This window comes from Nansenia antarctica (assembly GCF_963989245.1).
Source record: "Nansenia antarctica genome assembly, chromosome: 1".
In the NCBI taxonomy this organism is placed as follows: Eukaryota; Metazoa; Chordata; class Actinopteri; order Argentiniformes; family Microstomatidae; genus Nansenia; species Nansenia antarctica.
Window position 1 is genome coordinate 49370500 of NC_137674.1, and position 11163 is coordinate 49381662.

The 11163-nt window shown below is 41.6% G+C and overlaps 1 protein-coding gene across 1 annotated transcript; it reads right to left on the reverse strand.

Moving 5' to 3' along the window:
* Positions 1-1930: 1930 nt before the first annotated feature.
* Positions 1931-8066, reverse strand: spata7 (spermatogenesis associated 7; the record flags this gene model as incomplete). Its single annotated transcript, XM_080523664.1, has 12 exons — positions 1931-2491; positions 3092-3149; positions 3426-3503; positions 3690-3740; positions 3849-3973; positions 4962-5010; positions 5301-5821; positions 6659-6789; positions 6907-6954; positions 7146-7235; positions 7481-7552; positions 8051-8066. 12 exons carry the CDS (start codon positions 8064-8066, stop codon positions 1931-1933), a joined length of 1800 nt encoding a protein of 599 aa, XP_080379790.1.
* Positions 8067-11163: the final 3097 nt, after the last annotated feature.

Consider the following 11163-nt stretch of genomic DNA (forward strand, 5'->3'; position numbering starts at 1 on the left):
GAAGTGCCAGCTACAATAATGACACTTTAAGACAATCATGGAATCACAGACAGTTCAGTCAGCATCGTGTGTTGGTGACAGCTCTGCTCTCAGCCCAGGCACAGCTGACAGCGGCTACATGCTATCACCATCATGTTCTAGAGAGCTCATCTCTGATCAGCAGAAGCCAAGCCGTCGATGGAGGACAGTAGTGATAACGTCCCCGCCAGGTGCAGGGTCTTAACTTGTCAGACACAGCCAAAAGTTAGCTGGCTAAACTAAACAGCCAACAAGGCTACTGAACAAGCTAGCTTGACTGAAGTAACCTGGTTAATGCTGGCTAACGCTAACAGGTAGCTAGCTATAGAAACACCAGCAAGTCGTTCACATTTACCCATAGCATGGTTGAGAAACATCAACTTCCAAAACAGCATCAGCCAGCTCCTTGTTGAGAACACGGCCAGGTAGACTGATAGCCAGTTAGCATGCAAGCTAGTAAGAGTACGTTGGCTCCAGAAGCATCACCATAACAACAAATCCCTGCAGATAGCTCGAGCGTTAACATCGGTTGAGTTACCTTGTTGACACTTCGTCAAACGTCAAATTATTCCACTTGTGATTGGTGTACATCCATAGCTGACATCAACCATAACGTATGATCATCTAAAAGACATTTTAAAACTTTCTTTCTATGTTGGAACCTGCATGTCTAACTAACTCAAGACCAGCACAGCTAACGTGCTTCACTTCCTGTCGAAAAACTTACCGTGGCTGCGTTCGTAAATTTGCTCTGAGAGCGCCGGAGCGCACGCTGGATTCCACGTCATAAAGAAACCAAGTAATTTGATTGGACGAAAGGCATTCCACGAGTGCTGATCAGATTTCCAGATCAAATTTACGACCGCACCCCCGAAAGAGCAACAAGTGTGTAATCATCTACGTCCGCGGATCTACATTCTACTCTTGTAGCACAACTCGTTTAATAATCGAAAGATAGCTAAAAACGATATACAATACATAATCGAAATCGTATTGAACACTTTCTTCAAGTTCAAGCACTGGGCTCTACTGTATAATTTCCGTCGGGAACGTTTTCGTAGTTCCTCATCAGCGGCGTGATACACCGCGGAGATTGCAAAGCCATGACATCAGACAGCTGGAATGCTGGACGGGGAACATGGCAGGAATGGGACAGCTGCCTCCTCCTGCCTCCCCTGTGGTGTAGTGCTGTAGTACCGTCCACTGACACACACATCTCTGTCTGTCAGTTCGTTGTGTGTGCCTCATATTTCTACATTGTTAAAATATCTGTCAAACTATTTTATTTCACGCTAAGTTACTGTTATTCTAACCAGGTGCTGCCTGCTGCAGATTTTTTCTGCAGAAGTTGGTAATTTATTTGTGTACTGTACATGCCATAAAGAATGTGGGGGCGAATCATAACAAATCGTTTTAATGTAAGCTACATGTCAAAAAGCACAGTGCATTGGATACAATTCATTTTAGCCAACCCTGGCAAGAAGAAAGAACTACAGTACAGTATTTCTTTGAATATCTGCATAAAGCCTTTTCTAAGTGTCCTGAGTGTGTAAACTATTCATACAATGAACAGACGCTCACTGATGCTACCTCATATCAAACACTAATTGGCTACACAGTGAGCTGATAGATACAGTATGACATTCATCTCTGGTTTTGCCTTTTTCACCATTGCCTGACAATAATACATCGCAAAGACGCCTATTGGTTAACAATCTCCACGGCAAAACAGTGCCCACTTTGGAACGAATGGGTATTTGAAAAATATTGAAAATATACATGTCAGCTGCCATTTAGAAAACGAGATACAAAACCTCAATTTCAAAATGCTAAACTTGTAACAATATACTCTTTTGAATACAAAACCCATTATTAAAAGGCTCATCTCTAAATACAGTACAGAATAAAAATGTCAGAACTCATCGTCACTGAGAGAGACAGTTGTATTATTGATGTGCTCAGTGATCCCTAAGGGGGAGTCAAGTCTGTCAGACACGAACAACGACTGGAGATTCCTCTCCAGATCCTCAACATCTCTCGATAGTCCGTCATGATTGTCAACCGGATGTTTGAGTTCCTCCTGGTCTTCCTCACTGGTGATGGTCATATTTGGATTTTCACAAGGAGGCGATCCATTTTCCCTTATATGATTGTGCTCTTCCAAGTCCTCTGCACCTTCACCTTCAACAGGTGATGCAATCCTCTCAGGGGGACTCCCATATAAGGGTGTGGAGACTGATAAGGGTACAACATTTCCCAGCTCCTCACGACCCTTGTTAAATGATGCGTAGGCGAAAAGGTCATTGTCCTCTTTGGTTTCTGATGGCCTCCCAGGGTTCAGACTCCGCAGGTGTCTATGAAGCAGGTCACTAGTCTCCTCGTCACTCCTCTCTGGCTCTGCGGTACAGATGGGCGTACTGGCTGGACTTTGCAAGTCATAACGTAGAACCTCCAGAAGGTGGCGCATTTTGTCCTTAAAAAACATAAACACAAGACTGTTACAAAACCTTTTCTAACGCCTGTTAACTTTTTGACATCTCTCTGACATCTTAATGACACATAGATATACACATCATTAAAGATAATAATAATAATATTAATAATAATAATAATAATACATTAGACTTATATAGAGCTTTTCTAGACACTCAAAGACGCTTTACAAACTGAAAAGATTGAGTTGTAATAATAAAAAGACACAAAAAAAGAAATAAAAGAAAGTATAACCGTAATTAAGGTAGTGCTGGGGACACATGGGAAGGGGAGGGGGAGAGGGTTAACTGGTGAAGGCAAGCTTGAAGAGGTGGGTTTTGAGGGCCTGTTTAAATGTTGGGAGGGTGTTGGCCTGTCTGATGTGGTTGGGGAGGGCGTTCCAGAGGGACGGGGCTGCGGCTGAAAAGGCCCTATCACCCCAGGTCCGGGTGATAACATACTGTTCACCAAAATAATGGCTTGGTTTGCTTTGCTCAGCAAATGTTGCAGCATTGCTATTTTTAAAGAACATATTGAATACCATGCGTTATATAGAATTTGCATTATCGATGCCGCCAGAGCAGATGCTCCACATGCTCACCTTGTCTAGTCGATGTATATTCTTGTCAATGTGACGTTCAAATACCCGCTCCAAGATCCTTTCAGGGAGGGAGAAATCAATATGAACGCCTCACAGTTGCAGTAATAGCAATTCACACACATTCATTCACCCTGACATAAAGCAGTGAAGCAATATTATCACACTGTTTAAAGACCCATAACGGGATTCATGAGGCAGTATTATAATGAATATCAGTGAGGGTGTACGCCTGTGTGATTTACAGCAAAGCATTAATGCCAGATGAGGGACGGGCTAGTGGCTACACAGCCTCTCATCATGTCCTGAGAAAACAGTCCATATAACAGTGACATACCTGTCAGAGTACACTCCCCTTGACAAGATCTCATCTGTTACATCAGCGATAAATTCAAGGTACATTAATTCGTCCTCCCTGTTGAGAAATGGAAAGGATGGTCACTTTGCATAGAAACCAAGTGAGTCCTGTGAGGACATACTACAGCTGGAGGAGGTCTCCTTCATTTATCACATTTAGCAGCCTATTTCACACCTGAGCATTCCCCAGTTGTATTTCTAGAAGCTGTCAGAGCTTACATGCGTGAAAACGTTAACTACTTACTCTGCAGAGACCCTCCTCATGATAGGGGACTTCATACCTTCCGGTGAAACCCTGGAAGACACCCATATTGTGGCAATACATAGTTTAAAGTTGACAGTATAGTTGAATCATTGAGAACAAAGCACACAGAGTACAGTCTGAAACCCTTCTAAACAGTACCTGTATGAGGAGTGAAGGAGATCACTATTTCTGGAGAGATCACATTTCTTTCCCTTGCTGTGTCGTCCAAATGATGAGTGATTGAGTGTATGGGACTCATCGTCTGACCACTCAATACCAAATCCCTATAAAAGGACAACGTTGGTTGTTATAATAATACATGTGACAGGAACTGGTGACAAAGTCCCCAAGTAGGGCAAGGTAATTATTTTTTTATTTTTTTAAATACAGGTTATGGAGGTGCAGATGATGTGTCATACATTGAAATCTGAAAATAGTTGAAAGGCATTTGTTTTGGACTTATTTCTGTACTTCAGCAATTCCCAAACATGAGTTCAAATTGGAGTCCCCTGAGAAAAACAAACAAACCTCTATGATTTGACAAATAAGACACAACCATTTATTTAGATTTTGTATGACGACAAACAATGTTTGTGTACTGCACCTGTAGTCTATATTGCAGTGTTTTGGGTTCATATCCAACCAATTAGTGCGTTATTAAGGTGATTAGAATACACTTGGACATCATTATTATCTGTTGGCATCGCCTGCGATCAAGTTGTTGGGCTCACAGGAAATTATTAATGTCAATTTGGGGATCACAAGCTGAAAAAGTTTGGGAACTCCTGATGTCCACGTTTGGGGGGTTTGCTCACTTTGACAGGAGTTGTTTACACGGCGCCAGTCATTTCAATAACACTGACCTTGCAGCACACATCATTCTGCTCTCCCAATTTGAAAGAGTATCTTATTGGAAGCTGCTCCTTGCGATGCTGTCAGTATGATTGATGCGGCCGTAGTCAGTCTTCCCTTACATTATTATTACCTGATGGCAAGACCTTGCCATTGCGACGCGATCAATAATATTCTGTTTTTCTATTCTCAGTCACTCCTACACCTGTCAAAGCTTTGCTTAAACCATTCTCCAACTTATGCTAGCCTTGCATTGTCTTTCATTTGTGATTGTTGTTATTGAACCGTTCTTTTCACTTTCTCTCTGCCACCAGAGAGAATCCACCACTTCTATAACAACATTTGCTTCCCCCCTGTTAAGAATACTGTACTGTACTGCAGAACTTTATCTGAAGAAACTATGGGTTTTATTCAACTTGCCTGAGGTGGATCTTCCAGTTCAGCCGATGAGCATTCCTTGGTCCGTGTGCTGCAGGAGAAGGAAAAGGAGACAGGATTCAGGGTACTGGGACAACTGCTGTGTGCTCACACATGATAATCAAGCTCATCTATTTACCTTCTCTGTCATTTGAAAGACCTATGTTTCCATGGTAATGGTAACACTTGCCGTTTCTATTTCTTAACTCTCTATTTCTCTAACACACACACACACACACACACACACACACACACAAATGCACACACACACACACACACACACACACACACACACAGAAACATACAAACTGAGCTGTCAATGACTGTGCTGCCCACATTTACCTTCCATGATATGTCTCTCGCCGTGTCAGTCTGGGGCTAGTCCTCTGTCGGGGCTCTCTGGGGCTAGCCCTCTCCTGCGTGGGTTTCCTCCGAGGGGGCGTGTAATAGCGATACTCAGCCAGGTAGGACCTGCCGTCCGACTTCAGCGTCCTGGGAGTGAAGGGCTTGTCCTGGGTGAAGTGGTGGGCGTGTTTCTGGAGCAGGTCGCCACCGTAGGTCTTCTGGACAGGGTCCTGGAAGGCCTTGTAGCCACTCTGGGCGGTGGCCACGCCTGAGGCGGTGAGGTAGGAGCGACCCGAATGCTGCTGCTGCTGCTGCCTCCGGTCGTCCGGGCTCCTGTAGCTGAACTCTGACGGGGAGCGAGGGGGGTGGAGCGAGAGGCTCCCAGACCCGGCGGCAGGATGGGACGACGGATAAACAAGCTGCCTGGCATGGAAGGAGGTGTTGAGTCTGGGAGAGGAGATCATGGAGCTTCCCAGGCAGAAGTAGGCACTTTCATCCCCTAACGCAGAAGCTCTGCTCTGAAAAGCAAAGAGAGACAAATCGAGGCAGTTTTCTTTAGAATATATCCAATCTGTAATATGGTGATCGACACATAGATTTAAAAAATGGCTGAAAGAAAATCTGTTCTGTAATCATTCATTGTAATGGTGATGATGTGTGTGTGTGTGTGTGTGTGTGTGTCCTAACTAGTGTAATGTTGTGTTGTAATGCTTTTACCTTATTTTTCATTTTTATTATCAACATCATTTTTTATATATATATTTTAAAATGATTATTATTATTCCATTGTTGATTAGAACATTATTGTATCTTAGTCATTTGTATTAGTATATCCTGTTTCCCTTTTGTCTTGTTACCCTTCCCCCAGGGACTAGATGAAAATGAGCTCTGAGCTATATCTGGCGCAATATATGTATTGTGCATTGTCCCTGTCAAATAAACTAATAAATAAATAAATAAAGGCATCTAAATATGTCTGCCTCCTTGATGCAGTCCCACCACCTTTGATTACCTCCTCCAGCTCACGTGCATTTATTACGCAATAATATGAGACGAATCATTAAAATGTATGCAATTGTCTTAAGAATCATCAACGAAAGCGTCAGTTGCCAGTGTCTGCTTTAAGAATCGCTGGCCACATGTCGAAGTGTCCTTGGGCAAGACACTGAACCCCAAAATTGCTCCCAGTGAGCGGGCCGGCGCCTTGCATGGCAGCTTGCCGCCATGTGTGTGAATGAGAGGCCGTTGTAAAGCGCTTTGGAGCAGCTTTGGAGCAGCAAAAAAGGCGCTATATAAGTGCAGTCCATTTACCATTTACCATAGTAAGACAACTAAAAATGGGGCAGTCTTCTTACCTGGGTGTTTACTGGTGAGGCTATGGTGTTGGCTCTGCTGCTTCTCTGTGAATGAGAGCGAGCTGACTGGGGACGTCTCTCAGACCTGGACGCCTCTTTCCTCGACTGCTCTCGCCGTAACTGGTCATTGTCTGCCAATTCAAAACATCACACGGAGACAAAAATGATTCCGTAACAGAAAATAAAAGGGCCATATTTTGTTGTTGTTATATTTGTGCCATATTTCAGCTGTCATGTTTACCACCTACATTTGACACTGTGTAACAAGCTTTTTGGTGCTGATGCATCAACAGCAGCTATAAGAAAATAGGAGAAAATGTTATATCGATAGATCGTTTATCACTTGTAGTAATTAGTTCACGTGATCTTCTACAGTAATAATCGATCTAGACCCAAGTAATCATATTGGACTGGACACATCATGTCTATTTGCAATTCCTACGCACACATTCGCTGGATCTCTTACTGCTCCTGTCATGTCCCTTACCTTTAGCAGAGTACACCTTCTTGTAATGGGACACCATATGGTCTTGAATAATATATTGGGTTAGCCTGCTGGACGACCTAGGGCAGAAAGCTGGAAACAAACAAGACACATCATTCTGGTTTATTGAGAGTTTATTGACACTTTTTCCACTATGACGTTGAGCTGCAGCTAATGTATTTATCAATTGGCTTACAAAAACACAATGGTTTACAATAATTGGCTTACAATAATACAATGCCAGGTAGCTAGCTAGCTAACTTAGCTCATGTCCATTCCAAACTAGATTATCTAGGTAATGTGTGTTTGTTTATGTATATAGCTAGTAAGCTACTTACGACTGCTCTTTAGAACCATCTGTCCTCTGGGTGGTCCAGACAGTTTGTGCACTGGCACAGGTGATGCATTCACTGAAACATGAAACGAAGCTTAAACTGTTACTACACACTCATAACATACAGTAATGTTAAATAATGGTATTACACACTCATAATATACAGTTATGTTAAATAACTGTGGTATTTACACACTCATAAACATACAGTAATGTTAAATAACTGTGGTATTTACACACTCATAAACATACAGTAATGTTAAATAACTGTGGTATTTACACACTCATAAACATACAGTAATGTTAAATAACTGCCATATATTGAAAGCTGAACCAATCCTGGAAAAAGGGGCAAAAGCACATACTCCTAGGACATTGTCTGACACTTTTATAGCCATAAAAACTAAAATAAATCCAGGCGGAATGTTTGATCAATAATTGATTGATTGGGTTAAAAGGGTTAACGTCAGTAGAAGCTAGCTAATGCTACCAGGCTAGCAGCAGGTAAACAACAAGCAGAATGCTAGCTAAACTACTAGTAGCACCTAGCTACCTCGGGCTTGCTGCCTCTTACCTCTTTTCGCCTCCATAATACACCGAGTGTATCCCATGCTCCTCTCACTTTTCCAGATACATCAATGGTAATGCTTCTACAACCCAGTGCAAGGGTGTGGAATTCAATATTGTATCCGTCGTTTAACAAATCCCTAATCTGCCGCTGACTCCCTCAACGAGATTATGAAGCTTCTTCGTCGCCATGCTGGTTGCTATGACTGCGTCATTACGCTCGACGCGAAAAGAGCTGCGTTCACACATTTGCTCTGAGAGCGCCGGAGGGCACACTTGGGGTCGACATCATAAAGAGACCGAGTAATTTGATTGGACAAGAGGCATTCCATGATTTCTGATCAGATTTCCAGAGCGTATTTACGAACGCACCCAATGCGTCAAGTGCCGTTCTATAGCCACACATATCTCCAGGTCAAACGTTTCTGAGGACTTTTGACGTTAACCAGCAGGGCACTGATATTGTCCAAGAGGCACTAGGGGAGATGACTAAGTAAGGAGCTGTCCGTGGTTCTGAATGACCAACGTTTTATGATATTATTATCCATAATGTTGACATAAAACCATCAATCAAACACACACACACACACACACACACACACACACACACACACACACACACACACATAACGTGTGTCTTTAATAGTAGGCTAATAGTGTTCACACATGTTCTGCTCATTTTCTGCACAGCCACACAATAATTTGCACACCCACACTGTTTCAAGCACAAAATGATACACTTGGGCCCATTATATCTCATCCTTAAAATGTCATACCATTATTAATTCATGCTCAGGTCTGGGGTGCGTACAGTAAAAAGGCATTCATAATTAAATGGTGGGGAGGTGAAATTCTCAGTGGTGGTCCCTCACTGGAGGTCAACATCTCTCCATAGCCTTGTCTACAAAAATGATAGGCGTACATTTATCACAAAAACATAATAGCCGTACATTTATGCAAAAAATAGACTTGGACTGGACTATATTTGGATCAAAGAAAGCATTCACAATTTAACACTTATAGGTTTGTCTGCACTGTACTTTACATATTACTGTAATTAAATTAGTTTGCTAATCTCCTTGTCTCCTTCGCACACATTTCATGTTACGTCAAATATGCTGCAAATCTGCATGGTTTCAGACTTCCCCGAACCACAGACATTGACTCACTCACTGTGCATTTACTATAAGGCAATTATGCCATACCATTAACTGTATGACTGCAGTCAATAGATGAGGTCAAGCCAAACATGACATCACAGATTTGCAGTAAATCATCTATCTCAGCAGCTCCAGTGAATTTAAGATTAAGCGAGAAATAGCCTACCCGTCCATGGTATGAAAAAGAAATAAATGAAAATCTGATTAGACTGAGTACTCTTTGCTCAAAGGAACATTCTGTCAACAGCGCTATTAGTGCCATGTCCTTTGTTTTTGTTTGAGGGACCTTTTGACCCAGTACCATCCATTCACAGAAAAGTATTGTGATTTATTCCACAGCTGTGTGGCTAAGCACACAAGTGGGACAGATAACTCTCCTTCAAGGCTGAAGTGTTGGCAATGTTGGACTTCACTCTTAAATCATAAACCAATATCCTCTCTGATTCCTCCAGTTTGCTCAGTATCTCAGACCCTGTTGAGTAGACAATCAGTTCCACACACAATCCATAATAATAATAATAATAATAATAATAATAATAATAATAACAATAACAATAACAATAACAATAATAACAATAACAATAATAACAATAACAATAATAACAATAATAATAATACATTTTATTTAAAAATGCCTTTCTCAAACTCAAGGACACTGTACAGAAATAAGAGAAGCAGGACAATAAGCACAAAACCCCCCACAACAAACAGAAACAGAATAGAGATACAGAAGATAAAATCGTATTTAAAAAGTACTTAGTGTAGTACCGTACTAAGTACTAAGTGAAGAGTGTGTTCAGGCAGCTATGGGGGATAGTGGACTCATGCCATGCTGTACAAAGGTGAGTCCATAGACAATCCTTGTATTTTAGATGAAGAGATGTCTCTCTATTTCTTTGTTCAGGGCTTGTGAATTTGTAACAAATCTAACAAGGACACTCAGGGAGAACCTAAAACATGTTGAATAAGAAACATAATACATTTTAAAAACTCCATGTATAACCCTAACTCCAACCCAAACGAGCAGATGACATCGTATACCATGGCATTATATGGCATACATCACCTAATGTTCATGGTGATAAAACCCTGTCAGCTTCTTGAAGATCAATGTGTTGATGTGGAAAACGTCCTCTGATATGCCCTTAACACTTTTCACTTCTGATGAATTCACTGCCCACTGCCCACAGTGCTGATTGGCCATCAATTCCATGTGTCCATGTCAAACAGCAGATGGAATTATAAATTCTGGTTCCTGGGGTAATTTGCTGATCATTAGAATTGTATGTATGGTTGTCACATCTGTAAATACTTTGGATTAGTGAATAGGTCGGGCTACAACATATCAGCATCAATGGAAATAATTGTATCCTCAATGTGTCAATTATGTTTTAGAGATCGCATTGTATTGCTCTAATGCATTATTCAATACATTGTGTAATATGCAAATCAATAGTATTTTTGATCTGGATAATACATGTAGGGCGATATTCATTCGTAGGTTTTCGGTAAACTACATTTGTTTTGTTATAAGTCACGATTATGACTTAGTAAATTACCTCGACCACCATAACCGTTTCCCACTGGAACTTCAGAATAACACACCCAGAGATTTAATGCAAGCTGTGCAAGTGGGACATTTGACAGGCGTGTAGCCCTACTTGACTGGAGATAGTCATGTTCATTCATTATTTATGATTTCTCCAACATAGGGATGATGTAATGGGTTAAGCCATCTACCGTTGAATGTATTTATGACTTTTACTCCCGCGCCATGTGCCTCCAAGCCGGTAATCAATCGCGACTGGAGAATCCCGTTTATTAACAAAGCAAGGAGGATATTGCAATAGTAAGTATCACATTTACTTCATAGTTAGATAATATGGACTAATTGCAATGTTAGTGCAGCGTACCGATAGTATTATAGAATGGAATTGGGGGGGGGGGGGGGGGGGGCGCG